A 17350-nucleotide genomic window follows, 5' to 3' on the forward strand; every position below is an offset into this window, starting at 1 on the left:
AATGCAAAGATGAGAGTGCATGCATGAACCAGAGCTCTGTGCACTTTTTTAGGCCTTTTCCCAACTCAGATTGAGCAGTTTAATACCAGTATTCAACGATTTTTTTTTCTCCATAAGGTATAAAGTTTTAACATTTGAACGAGGCTCAGCAGGACGTTTAGTGTAACAGCTGCATTCATACAATATCATAAACAAGCTAACTGCGACATGACAACAAGTCTGGTCGACTTAAAGCAATCTCGATTGACTGAGGTGTCTCAAACTGATGATTCAAATCTCCAACTTTCAGGGGCCAGCCCTACTCTTTCTGCACGTGCTACATGATCAGAAGCAAAAATAGGAGACAGATTACAGGACCGTAACAAGGTTTTTCAGTTCCTGGTGAGTTATGATATAAGTCAGAGTCTGTGCTGCCACATAAAACCACACTTTCTTAGTCGAGAAGTACTTTGACAGCCACATCTTAATAACGTGACACAAAATTCAGTTTGCACTCAGTCAAAGAACATCTCACCAAACCAAAACTACACATGTAGATCCATGTTACAACTTAAGAAGTGCACGAAATAAAGCGCAGATCTCAACTAGGCGACCAAGCAGCCGTCCGGACTGATCCTGGCTGATTCTTGAAACTCAAGCAGCATCCCAGAAGTGAACCATAACTGTGTATTTTGACAGACCTGCAGCGTTATGCACAGATCAGATCGAAAATGTGTTTGATATTATGAAAATATTGCATTAGTTTTACACGAATCTTTAATGGTAACCCACCTAATAACAATATAAAACAGTCAATTAAGTTTTTTTTCTTTTTTTTTTTTTTACATTTTTGAATGTTGGTTCAGTAGAAAAAAATGAACGTGTGGGTGAATGAACAGTGTAACTATGACGATAAAATGGTTTCTCGCATTACTGAGTTTGCATGTTCAGCGTCTTGTTATGCTCCTATAGTACAGAATTTGTTAGTACATTACTGCTTCTTTCTGTTTTGTTGGTAATTGTGAAGCTTTGCTGAGGCCTGTTCACAGTTCAGATGCAGCGTACTGTCAGCCAGAGTCACATCTTTTATCAATAAGGTTTTTCGGACTGTAAAAATTCCATAATTTTAACATTATAAAAAGCTTTTTCTGGCAAAAAACTGGGTGAATTGGAATCTGTGTTACTTAAACAAATAACTAAGATATTTGCGTTGTTAATGGTTGTGTTTTGTAAGAATATTATCAATAACTGTTTTAAAGTTAAATATTTAAGGCATTTAAAGTTGGTTTGTGTCTGCTGTGGACTGTACGACTACCCACAATCAATACAGTGACCCTGCTACTCAAGTTCACTTGCTCCTGAGGGAAAGCTGAAGAGGTCACTGCAGAGAAAAAGAAAAGATTTGAGCAGAAGTGGAAACATGAATGCGGACTGATTCTAAAAATGGAGAGGGCAAAATAAAATGTTTGATGTCAGCAAAGTCTGACATTTGTAACGTATGAGATCGTGAACAGTTTTGGCCTGAGCGAATCAGGCGGTAAAAATAGTGAAAACAAGTCACACGTCGTTTTTCCATGAACACATTTTTATGCACATTTTGAAAATCTTTATGGAAACTGCAAAATTCGAACGTTTGCGGCAAAAACTTTTTATGATCGCTTGAGGTGGTTTTTTTTGTCGAAGGAGTTGATGTGTTAAATGGGACATAGAGACGCTTTTGATGAATAAATTCTAATTTAGCGAACATTTAACTCACATGTCCGATCAACTAAATTCCCTTTTGGCATCTTCTCTTCTGGTTTTAAGAGATAATTTTAAACATAAAGCCTTATTTAAAGAGAGCAGCACTGGCAAAATGATTTAGCAAAATTAAAGCACATCTTTCTACATATTGAGGAAATAATAATCTCTTCTTTGTATCCAGACAAATTTACTGGGTTTCAGTCTGGACATAGTAGCTTTAGGATATATGAAGGGTTTTTGAGACTATTTTACTGGTTAGTTTTCTTGTTCTGTTGGGAGATAATTTGGCTTATTGCTGGTCACATGTCCTCATATCATTGCTTTCTTCTTGTTTTTGAGAGCAGACTTTTTGCATTTTTTTGCTCCAAAACCACTTGATGGATACATGCCTACTTCAAATTAATTTCCTGCAAAATTTAAAAAAATAATAATAAATCACCTGAAAATTGAATGGAAACATGACGAGAACAAAAAGACACTGATTACATGCAGAAAATAAACTCTAGCTAGTGGGAAACAATACTTTTCTTGCTTTGTACTTGGTTTAAATAGAGCAGCGTTGGCTTAAAGGTTTCAGTTTAAAATCTGTGTTTGTTCTGTGTCGTTACCTGCAGGCTCAGGTTTGTAAGGGTTGAACTTGGGCTTGGGTGCGACCACAGGGGCGAATTTCTTGGGTGCCTGCTGCTGGGAGACGGAGATGCTCGCACTACCCAAAGAGGGAACGGTCTCCATCCTGGCAGCCACCTGTCCCGTCTGGTCGTTACCCGCTGGGCTCCACATGGTTCTGAGGAGAAAAGAAAAAAGTTTTTAAAATTGAAGCTTGGACACTGTGAATTAAAGGACTCAACATTAGCGATGGAGACTCTCTTAAACATGGCACAAGGCTTTTAGAGCTACTAAAATTAGAAAACTTAACTATGGATCACAATAGAAAGAAACAGTGTGTCTCTCTCTGTAAAGTGCTCAGGAAAAACGTCTGAACCAGCTTCTTTTATAAGCAGAAAGATGCATTTTGTTTCAACGGATAAAGTCCAGACATCCAACTGTTAACCACTGGCATGGAGAAATATTTAAAGTCTTACAGATGGAGCACAGAGCTCAGTTTTTAAGGAGAATGAGAATTTTGGACAAGATGTGGGCGTCTTTCCTAAATAACCAACAGAACTGCAGAGCCAACTTTATACGTAGAGGGCGCTGCAACACTGACTGTTGTCCCTCGTATTATCGATTTTGTGTTTTCCCTGATACATGTCAGAAAAGACAGAAAAACTGTGAGCACACAATATCCATGTAAGGTCCTATGTAGTACTGCAATATGTATGAATAACCTGCTTAAAAAAATATAGATATATATATATATCATATATTATGTACTCTATTATATATTTTTATTACTTATTATTATTATCATTATCGTTATCATCATCATCATTATTATTATTATTATTATTATTATATTTTATTATTATTATTATTATTATTTAAACCCATAGGGTATATGTGATTTGCTCATACCAGCTATTACTGTCGTGTGTTTCGTATTTTCTGTCTGTTCTAAAAACTTAATAAAATATTGTTTTGTTATTTTTTTAAAAAAGAAACAAATAATGTCAAAGAATCACAGAATCCAGCTCCAAACTGTTGTACTTCAATAACACAGCAACATTTATCTTGCAGTATTTTAATCTGGACCTCCTGCCAGCTGGAATAATCAGTAAAAATGATAAATAATCTGTTTCATGAAGGACAGGAGCACCGGTGATCCTGCCAGAGAAATAAGAGGCCTGGACTGAAGTCAAAAAGGTTCTCATGAGTCAAACTGCAGCAGCCCTTGAAAATGTAGATTAGAGTTTGACTCGATATTCCTGAAAAGGATCGCACTGATTAAAATAACACAAATGATTTGTGTTTTTTTCTATTAAAACTGTTCAATGCACAACTGATCGGCTGCACTGTGACGACAGTTATATGGGCGGTGGCTAATTTACTGTGGGGGTCGGTCGTGGAGGGAAATTAATCCTAAAAAGAATGACACTGCAAACGTAATATAGTATCCTCCTGATATTTACTGTACAGAGTCTGTCCCATAATACTGCATCTATTTCTGCTCCTAAAGACGGCAGCTGCACATTATCAAGCTCATCTAATGTTGCTGTTAGATGCAGCTTCTTAACCCTTTAAAATCTGAGCGAATGGGAGTAAGGCAATGACTTCACAACAAATTAGCCCAAAATAGCAAGGAATTAGTAAAAGTTACAATCAAATTACCTAAAAGAAATAGAACATAAAAAAGAAAGACAAAATGGTCAGAAAAAAAGGAAATGGCCATAAATTGTAAATGTAACTTAAATATACAGTTAAAATACACGTAAACGTGTTAGTCCGACTAAAATCGGTGTAACACACCCAGATAATGCGTCTGAAAGTCGAGCTATTCCGTCACGTTAGTCGGACTTTAGCTGGACTAGGCTTTCTGCACGTTCTCCGTGTCACCACAGCGGCCTCCCTCGGTGGTTAGGGATCAGGACCGATCATTATTTTTGAGGAAGGGGAGGGTGCTGCAGAACTGGTCGGGCATGTAAAAAAACAAACAAGCACTGAGGAGGGACTTGTATTTCTAATTTTGGCTAGCTGGCTATCGGCGTTTGTCATTACGTCACATTCTGTCAGTTTTTAAAGCAGCGTCCCACTGTGATAAATCCAGCTCGCATCGCATTAGTGATAAGCAATATGACTAATGATAAAATGTAAAATGTTTTTAAACAGACCAACGGAGCTACGAGTGTCCAATAGGTTGTGTGTAAGTCGAGGCGGCCGGTGTCTGCAACATAACAGAGATCAAACTTCAGAGGAGGACGTCATGTTTTTCACTTTTTGGGGTGATGAAATGAGACATGGGGAATTATTCCCTTAAAAAGATTAAAACTGAGCCCTTCTGACAACATTTTTGATACGAATCCGACAAAAGAGCTGTCCTTTATGGCTGCAGGTGTGTGAGCTGAACTGTCATCGTGTTTGGCTTAAAGTCAAACCGGACTGAAAATTTTCACACCAGCCAAAACTTAGTATTTGATCATAAACCACAAATTATGGCTAAAAAGGGAAAGCAGCTAAATAGAGAAGTGGCCAGTAGCTGTATTTATATATTTGTCCACCATCAGTGTATTATTCTGTCATGTGTTAAAAATCATTCTCAGCTTTTTTTTTTATCTATTTTTTTATTTTGAACTGCTGACCTGCTCAGTAAGACCCACTCTGTGTAAAACACAATTTTCTCATTTTTTCCACAATGTTTTTTAAGGATTTGTGCATATCAATGATTAACCAATGTCTCCATAATACATGTGTGTAAGATTAAAGTCTTCTTTTTGTATTTCAACTATTGAATCATACAATTAATGCAGCTGGTAAATAAAGCAATACATGCTGTTTTTGACACGCATCCATGTGTCCAATTTAATAAAGTAACAAGCTATCAAAGAGGAAAGGAAATCGCTTTGAACTCGCAACCTTTTTTACTCGCCTCCTTTCTTTACTCCACAAAAAAAAGTGATGTGTGAAACAAAGAGCGCCCAAAACAACAAAGTGTTTTCAACCAAAAAGACTTCATAATATCAAAAAATGACCATCAGTGAATTTCGGCATTGATGCAGCTGTCAAAAACAAGATCAAATCAGTGTCTACAAAGTAGAGAGATTGTTATGGATTACTTCAATTTCAAATTTTATTAATTTATTTGTCTTTTTTTTAATGGAGGAGAGCATTTTTGTTGTAAATTGTTCCATCAAAATGCAGCTAATATGGATCGATGTACTGACTTTTTTTTTGTTATATTGTATAAGTGGACTTTTTTGGCCTTAATACAGTTACAGTGAGAACAACAGACTAAAAGACTTTGCTGGCTGAGGACACAAACATCCAGTATTTCACCATCACATTCTGAAATCACTTGAAATATTTGAACTATTTATACGCCGCGCTTTCCCCCCCGTCCCGTCCCTCTTTTTGTTTGTGTTTGTTGTTGCTGTGTTCTGATGTTTTTTTGCTGTTTATTATCCTCCGTCTGACTGATACGGGGTTTACATTCTTTCTCCGGAGCACAGGAGAAAAAGCCCACGCACAATCATCTTTTAATATCTGCTCAAATCCCTGCTCCTCCTGCCGCCCGCTGAATGGTTTCTTACTTTTGATATTTCTCCCTGCTCTTAATGCTGCGATTCAGACACGCACCGGTGTCTCACACCCACCTGTCCTTTCAATGCAAATGCTTTGATTTCTCAACGCTCAAATGGCTAACAAAATAGGAGATGAATTAAAAAAAAGGAGGGAAGAAAAGGAGAAATGATCTTAGAGTGTGTGCGTAAGAAGGCTTGATACATGACAAGCTGAATGGAAAATGTCTGTTTCAGTGTGCGGTTACAATTTTCTTTGATGATGGCAAATATTTCGCAGCAGGATGTCACTTTATGCATGCCAGGTCCCAAAGTGCACATTTAACCTGCTGAAATTATTTTGTCTTTCTTCAAAACAAATGATTTGTGTGCCATTTTGGGAACCCAACACAGTGATGACCGCAGTCACTCCAATGACTCATTCATGCTGTGAAGAAAGACTTCTAATTGCTTTGCACCCATTTGAACCACAAACTCTTGAGCACACAACAATCATTATGAACTGACTTCAAATTAAAATGAAATCTACCTTCTATGTGAGAAAAGGTTCCTACAAAAAATTTTTGACAATGTGTGTTTCAAAAGGAAGTAACAAGGACGCTTATTTCTGCCAAGAAATGTTGCCGTGGAGTTTTTAAAATGCCATTTTTCACTGTTTCACCTTCATTGTGTTGAGGTGGAGGCAGAAATTTCAATGACAAATATCTCAAAACCTAAGCAACAAAAACTATCTAACTACAGAATTATCAGATATCAACATAGAAATTCATGTTTTTTTTTCATTATTTTCTTGTGACAATGGGTTACAAGGATAAGGCCAGTATTTATTGAGTATTTTTCCATTTAAAAGGCCAAAACAGACTATGTTAGTCTGTTAGTCCATCTCTTAATTCTTGACTTCATAAAAGAGCTTGGCACTGAAGTTTTTAGCAACAGTATATCTTCACCCCTCTTAAAATTCTACCGGGTCCGTCAACGGTGCATTACGGCCACGGCACAGCCTCTGGAGCTGATCCCAGACTTTATAGGCAATGCTCGTGATTCCACCGGGCGCACCTCGGAGCGTGTAAGCAGCGTCCCAGATGCAGCTCGCTGCACATTATCAAGCGCATCTAATGTTGCTGTTTGATGCAGATTCTTAACCCTTTAAAATCTTAGCAAATGGGAGTAAGGCAATGAGCAACTTCACAACAAATTGGTGCAAAATAGCAAGGAATTAGTAAAAGTTACAATCAAATTACCTAAAAGAAATAGCACATAAAAAAGAAAATAAAAATGGTCAGAAAAAAAGGAAATGGCTCAATACCAGATAGTCTCATTACCAGAGATACGCTTTAAGTGGTAGTCGCACCAAACCACAAACCTATAGTGTATAGTATATAACATATAGTTCATCCTGGCCTGTAAGTATTGTTCTGTCCAACACTCCAGGATGACAGTGGTGAAAATACAACAGTTTCCTCATAGTCCTACAAACACACAGTTGTGTCACAGACACTTTTCAAAGGTTTTTACTGATTCCATGACTTTTCAAGACCTGAGAAATGTGAATGTTAATGACTTTTGCAGTTTGTAGATGACCATCATGACCATCACCCCCCCCATTAAATCAATTTTTAATGTAGTTTTGCACAAGTATTACTGAATCATAATAATAAATCATATTTACATAGTTGCATCTAGTCCATTTATGCCCATGTGTATGATAAAAATAAATTCATTAATTAAATTAAGTAATATAATAAAATAAAACCTAAAATAAAGATAATATTAATGAATTAATAATTTTCAAAAAGACAGAATTTAGTATGACAGAAAGATGAATAATTAAGAAAAAATCCTACTCCTCCTATCCTAGAATTAAAACCCTAGTCATTTTACCCAGATAATAATAGTAATAGGACTCACTAATAAATGCTCTGCGTGTACACATATACTATATATATATATATATATATATATATATATATATATATATGTGTGTGTGTATACACATGCCTACACATATCCATATAAAGCAGAAACAGATACATCAATACCGGCATGCACATATCACTCCACCAATGATAAAAACAACAACAGACAAAATTTAGTAGTAAAATGAAGGAATAATGACAAACGTGACTCATTAAGATAAAATTCACCTAACCTTCTCGATTGCATTAGCCAAAGCTGCAGTTTTATTTTCCACGGCCTTAAGAGACTTTCAGAGGTATTATGTCGTATTGTGTTTTTTTAAAAATGAGGCCAGTTCAGTCTACACCTACACTATCATGTGGACCCAGTGTCGTGTTGCATTTTTTGCAATATTTCTACAAACCAGGAAACCACTGAGAGATGACCTGAGAAGATACGCTCAGCCTGGACCGATGATGAACATTTCCATATATATTTTAATGATAATTTCAACGTTTGCATTAGGCTGAAGCACTTCAGGAGTGGTCAAACTGTGAGAGAGCATAGTTTGTTCATTTCTTTCCCACACTGGAGAAAGTTTGTCTCCTGTGGCTCCTGTAAGTGATAAAGTGCTCTCTGTTGTGATTCATGTCAGGGATTAAGTGGTTCTACCGACGCCGCCCGCCGCTGCTCAAAGAGTTACAGTATGCACGATCACGTGACTGATTTCCTGTGTGAGTTTGGCATGCGATGCAGGTTTGGAATATCCTTTTTTGGTGTAAAGTCCAACTCCATCTGTGCAGCATTAACAGTACTTACGAAACACGGCTTTGTTTTGATATCTATATATTCAGGGTTCCTACAGCTTAAGGCAAGAGGGATTCAAGACTTTTGAAGACTTTTTAAATGCCACTTGGAATTAAATTTAGGACATTTTTAAGAAGCCAAAAGTAAAGTGAAAAAACATGTACTGACATTAATTAGTTGAGGTTAGGGGGAATTTTACTTTTTTAAAAAAAATATTTATTGTTACATAAAACATGACTCTATGGTGATGTTAATGCAAGAGGCATTCAGTAAATTATTATTATTATTTTGAATTTACCTATTATTTTGAGCTTTTTCAATGCATTGTCAGAAAAAAAGAATAAGAAAAATCTAATTTCCAGTGTCTAAGCATTTTGAAGACTTTTGCAAGATTGATTTAGGACATTTTAATTCCAAAAAAAAAGGCCTTATTTTTAGATCGATGGTTTCAGTGCCTTTTCAGACCCTGATTTTGTCTTAATTTTGACCTGCTGAAAGCATCGCAGCTTTCACTTTAGTTTACCACATGCAAATATTTTATATGAGCTCTCTTCTGTGCATCTGTTTTCTATAACGCAAAGCTGAGGTCTATCCCAGCATGCAGCTGTGACAGGGTACACCTACTGCAGGACAGTTCATCACAGGCAAAGAAACGCATTCAAAACTTCAGTTTCCATTTCACCCTGCGTGTCTCAGGACCGCGGGAGGAAACCAGCGCACCCACACAAACACACCCTGTACGCAGCACATACCATATGTTTAGATGCTGAACTTCGCTGTCAACATGTTCTGACTCAACAGATGTGGCCCCGTTGTATCTCCTGAGATCTCCTGAGCCGGCACCGTGTACCATCGTGTGGGGAGAGCTGTGATGATGTGAGACGAAACATGACATGCTTTTTTGCTTATTTAACTTTGACTTAGTGTTCTGTGATCTCCCGCTACTTAATAAGCTAAATTATGCATTTGCTTACTGCTCCGCTGTATCAGCTTTGATGTGTTTGGTGATAAAACACTAAAATGTCCCTCCCTTGTGCTCGTGAGTGAACACACAAAGACATGTACAAATGCACACACACACACTCACACACACAAAATACACAAACAAACAATAGAGTGATATAAGTGAGGCATATGGCACAGGTCGAAAACGCACACGCAGTCGCAGAGAAAAAAAAAAGGCTGCGTCCGTATCGAAGCCTCATGAAAGGAAAGTCAATTGTGATTGCCGGGGCAGTTACAAGATGACTCACAAAGCTGTGACACCGTGTTTAACAGTTTGCTTTATGGGGGCACGGCAGTCGGGCTGTCTTCTCACAGCTGTTCCGCTGCACTTTTACAGCTGTCATTGAGGAACTGCTGCAGGTGTTTCTGCTGCATTAATCTTTCATATCCACCAAGGAAACTATCAAACAAAACCATCCAAAGAGGACCACAGAGAGTACAGAATTCAAACATAAAATGGCAGGGTTCAGAGTTTTTTTTGGGGTGGGAAAGCATGACATGCTTTCTAGCAAACCGTCTGGAGACAGAGTCGTACGTCGAAAACGTACACAAAACTGCAGAACTTGATCTGGCATGTGTTCAGGATCTTATGCTTTTAAAAAACTGAAGTAGCTTCAATAGCTTCTTTTACAAAGATACAAACACAGCGATCTGATTCCTGCTGCAGCAGCAGACTTGTTTGTTTTTTTTACCTTGATGAGTGTTTTGTCAAAAATGTTCACTCTAAACGGGAGTTACAGATAAACAACTTAGAGGAAGTTCAGTGGAAGCGAAAACTATCTGCAGAGCAGCTGTGTACTGTAGTTTTTAGCAAAAGTAAAAGGAGAAAATACCGGATTTGTTGGGGACTATTTTCAGCAGCGAATTAATACACATTCAGTGCTCTTGTGAGTATCTTCAGCAGCAGGATGTTGGACGTGTGATTGACAGAAAGTAACCTCAAGTCACCCGATGCAACAGTGTGACTCACCGTGTTTTTAATCTTTTTTGGACGACAGTGGCGCACAGGAAAAAGATTTATCATGTTTTGATACACACGATATTTGTTAATGGGGTCAGTTTACTTTTACTTTTGGTCTTTTCATGACAAACAAATAAAGAGTATCACAAAGGGGAGACACTACAGGTGAAGAGGGTGAAACTTTAAATTGCGCTGCCACAAGCAAACCATCCATCTTCATCAAAGAAGCACTCAAAATTTAGCCTGCACAGGGTTTTTTTTTTCCAAGAAAAATTAAGAGATATAAAGAGGAAGTAACCACCTGAACTTTTCACAGGCCTCCATGCTGCTTTCTAATGTTTACCTGTCTGTGATGTTGAGCAAAAATCTACCAAAGCTGAATATTGGATAAAGCCAGGCTCAATTTGTTTCATTTTGCTGACATATTGACGTCAAGGGTTTTTATAAAGGGAATTCATCTCTTTTGATCACTCAATAAATTGGTAAAAAAAATTCAAAAGCCACAAAAAAAAACAAGAAACCTTTTTTGTCATGTTTTTAGGAATGAAAATATAAATCAGACTATAAATGATAAAAAAAACAAACCCCTCTGTAAAAACCTTCAGAATATAAAACAGAATAAAACTGGAAAGTTTGGTGTATGTAAGCAGCAAACTAATGTTGAGAAAATGGTCTTTTTGTAAATAATATTAAAAATAATATTGTAAAAAAAATGGGTAAATACAGTAAAGGTAAATAAATAGAGTAAAAAATATTTTTTACTAATCAGTATCACCATGAAACTTCCCAAGTTTATACTTACATTAAGATAATTATTTTTTATGTCACACCTTTTTTAAATGTTATGTTTAAATATGCAAATGCAGCATTATCTAATTTAACAAACACTTTTCGCATTACTTTTCCAGAATAGAAATCTGAACAAAAATAAAGCTAGATTTGTGTTCTGGACATTTTCTTCAGAGCATTAAAAAAAAAGGTTTCACCTGTAGTTTCTCCCTTAAACGTTGATTTCTTTTGCAAATCAGCGCAAAACAGGAGGCTGCAGATGAAAAAACGACTAAGACATCCTGCATTGTATATATTTAAGTGTGCATAGTCCAAAATACTGTATGTGTTTCTACAAATCTTTAAGGTTATGACAAAAGGTAAACTAAGATTTCAAAGACAATTATGCAGCTTTTCTCCCACCCTGTGCTCTGTCCCTCGAGTGGAGTTCAGTTAAAACTACACAGATCCTGGTTGACTAGTCACCGATCAAAACATCACTTCAAAAAGACACTGCAGAGATGCATATAGAGACACACTTTGGCTGGCAGATTTTTCAAACCGAACCGAGGGGCGGGAGGCAACTGGGATTAGCAATCACGCTTTGTGACGCAACGTGCGGAGGATCGGCCATGCGGATGAAAACGCTTTAAAAATTAAAGGTTCCCATCTGCAAGAGGTTGCTGCCGAGTCTTCCCAGCGTCGGACTCGCTCTGCTTTAGAGGGCCGGTTGAATGGCTGAACAGGTTAATGCGACATTACACAAACAAGAGCTCGCTCCCCACGTTCTGCCGCTTGGAAACAGGAAAGAGCAAAGAGTTCAAGTGGTCATTATGGATCTCGAAATGTTTTGTGCAGGAGGGTAAATATTTGAAAGTGCCGGAAGTCTGACACCATGCGATGTGTTGACATATTAATAAAAGCAAAAGGCTGTTTTGGACCTCTTTCAAGGGATGAAAATTTAATGCTGGAAGCGCAACACCGGTGTCAGGGCATCAGAGGACTGGGCAAGTCAAACATCATGTTCTGAAACATAGCCACTGCAAACAGCACAGCGACATGACAAGATCGCCTCAACACTGACTCAAGAGCGACGAATGGGATTTTTTCTTACTGATGCTGATCATTTAGAGACATTTCTATTTTTATTTCTTCAATTATTTTCGGCCAATTTCACTAAAAAGTAATAAAATATATCTATAGTCTGTGAAAAATATTATTATATTGTCAGAATACTAAAATATATGTAACACAGATGCTAACAAATGGCATGTCGCTGAAATTATTTGTACATTATCAGCTGTTCTTTATCACCAAATGACCAGGAAATAATCCAGCTGACAAATTTAGTATCTAAGTGCATGTAAATTTGTGAGAGTAAGTAAGAATTTACTTCTTTATCCCTTTAAGACAGAAATTTCCTGTGTGTGTAAATGTGAGACAGTAATTTGTTATTTCACTTATCCCTATAAAACATGTAGCGTATGGATTAAGTAAAGTAAAACATCACTGTTTAGTCCAGACACAGTGAGAGGTCTCGGTTAAGTCCCCAGAGGGATAAAAGAAAGAGGGCATTACTTAAAAAAAGTGGAACATTTCCAGACAAGAATTTTGCATATGTTGCATCCCTACGAGGCATGCGATGGAATCAGTTTTATCGATCCATGTCTCACTTTAAGCTCAGCTACAGTCGAAGCCAGCATGTTTAAAAAAAAGAAATTTGTCAAAACTGTGCAACAAGACATTTTAAGAAGCTGATGCCAGACTGCTGTCTCTTCTTTGTAAGAAAAAAATTGCAGCTGGAGGACAAATTTAATCCATGTTTTGTGTTTTTGAAATAAAAAATCTCTTTAGGCATGATAATGCTTTAAAATAAAAACTTTTCTGTAGGTCTGCAACTGGCGATTACTTTCATTTTTGATTAAAATGGCCCATCTAATAAATTAAAAAGTACACTTTGAAGAGTCTGACCACTTGCAGAACCATATTTTTGAGAGTCGGTTCCTGTTTTGTTTGTATCATGCACAGTTTTACATTATTCCTCTGTTTAAAAGTTGGTGTCATTTATGTGCAAAGAAGCTGGAAATGCACCAACAAAGGCAATAAGGACGACTGCTAGCAAGCAAACACGGATATTAACAATGCCTGGTTTTAAATACTTTTAAAAACAGCTTTGCAAATGTTTAACATTGGGAGGAAATCAGTTCAACATGGTTGCCTGAAAATATCGCGATATAGTGCCATAATGTATGCAAGATGAGAAAATCCTACTTTTTAAATGTAAATTTAGGAACTAGGAGTACACCCGTTATGACTGAATTTCTTCGTAGGCCCCTGTTCTTTGTGTTTATTAGCGCTGTTAATAAATTTATTAGTGCACGAGCGACACTGAAGAACTTAGTGGTCGGGATTTAAAGACACATAAAATGAACCATTGCCATGAATATTTGCAGATAAAATATTGATAAAAGTCTATGCACTGTTTTTGAGAAGCTATACAATCTATAACAGAATATTGCCATACTGAAGTGAATATATATTTTTACACTCCCATTTAGCACATTTTTTAGACCTCAAAGATACAAACTATGGATTTTGTTTAGTTAAACTATATGTAAACGTGTTTTTTTAAAGACAGATCTACAATCCATATTCAATCAATTCATATTTCAGACTAAAAACTGTATGAAATTTGTATAAAACAAACAAAAAACCCTAAAATTTCCAGAGTTCAAGTTAATATGTCTTGTTTAGTCTGAGAAAAATCCACAGTTTCATCTTACCATGATATAAATCAGAGGAAAGTGGTAAATCCTCACGACTTAAACAATAATTATTATTTAATTGGAAAAATTATAATTAATTATTGCTTATTATTTTCTGCCAATCTGATCAATTAATGAACAAGTTGTTCTGTCAGTGAGTTTCGTCTTATCTAATTAAATATTGGTTGATTAAAGTGATTCTATTCATGTGTAATTCAGCTGGTAAATGTTTTCACTCAAGATCAACTGATTATTGATTTTGCAAATTAATCAGAGCCAACTGGACTTTCATCCAAACCATCATCATTGGAAGAAAAAGATAAATAAATAAATAAATAAATAAATAGCTCCTTCCTTGATTTTTTTCACAGTTAAATTGGTGTTCAGTTGCAGATTTATTTATTTGGGGGTTTATTACTTGGAGCTTGATTTTAAGGGATCTAGATGTATTCATTTATTACAAGATTTATTTAATTATTTATTACTTTTTACATCGATGTTCAGTTGAACAGTTACCCAGTTTCTAATAAAGTCAAAGATTGTTCATTTCTGAAAGTGTTGAAATTTAATTAGCTGATCAGGTATCAGTTTTTTTTTACCACTCAAACAATCATTATTTCAGCCTTTAAAAATCTACTACAAGTCATCTTCTAGTTTTAGACTTCATTTTACAATAAATATTGATCTGTGTCCCACTGTCAATATGCTGGTATTGATTATCAGATTATAATTTACAGGTCATTTTCACTAACTGTAGCTCCATTAAGGAAATTTTGAGAATCATTTACAGGCCATAATTTGTCCTGCAGTCCTTCATGTGCTGATCACTGGTTTACAATATTTCATAAAGGGAAGAACAGGAGCAGACGAGAAGTGAGAGCAGTGACTTCACAGTTGACTCTGTGTGAAAAAACAGGTCTTGTGGGGTCCTGACACATTACAGTGAAGCAGCTTCACCTCTAACACAAACAACAATCGGCCCTGTTTCAACACTGCTGTCTCACAGGCGCTTGCTGTAAGTCAATCCTTTTGCACCTGCACTGGCCACTTAACACAAACCAGCCATGACAACGCGGGGTGAGAAAGCTAGCAGGCAAAATCACCTCTTCGTCGTGTCAAAGCAGGTGTGCTCACAGCTCTGTGGAGAAGAGGGTCTCAATCACAACTAATCGTGTCTAAGCTCAGACGGTAACCCGACAAGAGGGAGGCCGATTCCGCTTTAACAGGAGCAGACGGGCAGCGAGCTCCCCAGAGAGGAGAGGACAAACTTGTTGGGCGAGTTGCAGCAACGGACATCAACGGTTACTCATGTACTTCTACATCAGCGGTGCAACAGTGCGCTCTTTGTTTCAGATCAGCAAACAAAAGGAGGCTTGATTGAACTATTATCAGGTGCTTTAATTGTGTCTGACGAGAGGCATCGCTGTAAACTGTCACTGTTTGCGAGCTTTAAATTGCAAATTAATCTGTCATCAACAGCTACAGTCTATCAGGCTCGGAGTCCGTTTTTAGACACATGGCGCACTCCATTTGTTAGAGGCCAGACAATTTCAGACCTATTTGTACGAGGAGCGATCAGACAGCCGTGTAAAGCCCCTCGTAATTAGGATAATTACGCACAGGGATAATATGAAGGTTAATCAAACGATAAACATTGCAAATACCGATTTGTTTTCCCCATTAGCTATTGTGAAGACCCCAACCGGTTGATAACCATTACAAATGAGATTTGGAGCTGTGACTACTACAAAGAGTAGAAACCCCACCCACACCCCCACCTACACCCCCACCACCCCGCTCCACCTCCCTGAGCAGAGCAGAAGAAGAAAAAACAAAGCAGCAAAGCGGGTTCAAAATGAAAAGGCAGCTGCACTGCTTTCATTTAACTGTTTAGACATCATGAGATACGTATTCTCAAGTTGAAAATAGCTTCAGGGTGTGAAAAAACTCCGCTACTGTACATACTTACATTCAATACAGAAGTCATTAAAAGCTGTAGGTGTTCAGCGTGCTATTATCAGGTGTCTCTGCTAAGAAAAATGAAACTATCACAGACCTTTGAGTCTCTTATTTAACTGAGTGTTTTATTCTTTTTTCAATGTTTTTATGGGTAAGCATGTTATGTATGCATGTAGATGGGTTATCGAGCAGACCAAGTGGGCACAGGCCAAGGGATCCAGGGCCCAAAAAGACTCAAAACCACAAAAACCACAAGGAGATAATAAACAAAAAATGACCCAATAAAGATAAAGAAATGTCTACAAAGAGACACAAAAGTAACCACAGAGATACAAAATAACAACATAGACATGCAAAGTCACTAAAAAGAGATGCAAAATGTCTACAAAGAAGTGCAATATGACTACAAAGAGACATAAAATGACTATAGTAATAAAATGACTCTAAAAGACACAAATTGACTAAAAAAGAGATGCACAATGACCTCGAAGAGATGTAAAATGACCATGAAGAGATGCAATATGATCAGTAAGAGAGACAAAAAAATGACTGCAAAGACATGCAAAACAAAAAAACTTAAAAAGATACAATTTATCACTGAGATACAAAATGACTACAAGTAGATGCAAAATTACTACAAAGACACCTAAAATAACTACAGATGTAAAACAACCACAAAGAGATGCAAAATCCCCATAAAGAGAGACAAAAAATGACTGCAAAGAGATGCAAAATGACCATAAAGAGAGAGAAAAAATGACTGCAAAGAGATGCAAAATGACCATAACGCGATGTAAAATGACTACAAAGAGACATAAGATGACTACAAGAAGATGCATTTTGTCTACAAAAGGACACAAAATTATTACAAAGAGATGCGAAACATCAACAAAATGACTAAAAAAAACACACAAATTAGACTACTAACAACTCAGCTCTGTAGTGTTTGTCAGTCTGGGTTTTATACTGAGTAGGAAGGTTGGGGGGGCTTTTACGTGTATATGTATGCATCTATGTGTGAAGGCACAGTTGAACTGTACTGGTATCTACACACCCTGTGTACAGTATATATTGATGTGTGTTATATGCATGTATACACATGATTTTTTCTGAATACTATTCAAAAACTGTTATTATGAGTTATCAAATCACACTCCATATGTCTTGTTTGATTTACTTTATTATTGCTACATGCCAAAGACAGGTTTATACTTCCAGTATTGAGGACCAGAGGTGTTCTTGGTCACTTGGATCTGATGAGCAAATACTCGGGAATTGGGATTCAGAATCAGGAA

The 17350-nt window shown here is 36.9% G+C and overlaps 1 protein-coding gene across 4 annotated transcripts in view; it reads right to left on the reverse strand.

Annotated features, from left to right (window-relative positions):
- Positions 1-17350, reverse strand: part of lpp (LIM domain containing preferred translocation partner in lipoma) — a 191538-nt gene that overhangs the window by 125833 nt on the left and 48355 nt on the right. For all 4 annotated transcript variants that reach the window (XM_042483690.2, XM_088078082.1, XM_088078081.1 and 1 more), the window contains one exon: positions 2331-2506. In XM_042483690.2, coding sequence (XP_042339624.1) covers positions 2331-2502 — 172 coding nt within the window. In that variant the 5' untranslated portion in view covers positions 2503-2506. The remainder of the gene's footprint in view (positions 1-2330; positions 2507-17350) is intronic.

This window comes from Plectropomus leopardus, chromosome 5 (assembly GCF_026936395.1).
Source record: "Plectropomus leopardus strain MGB_pleo_1.0 chromosome 5, ASM2693639v1, whole genome shotgun sequence".
In the NCBI taxonomy this organism is placed as follows: Eukaryota; Metazoa; Chordata; class Actinopteri; order Perciformes; family Serranidae; genus Plectropomus; species Plectropomus leopardus.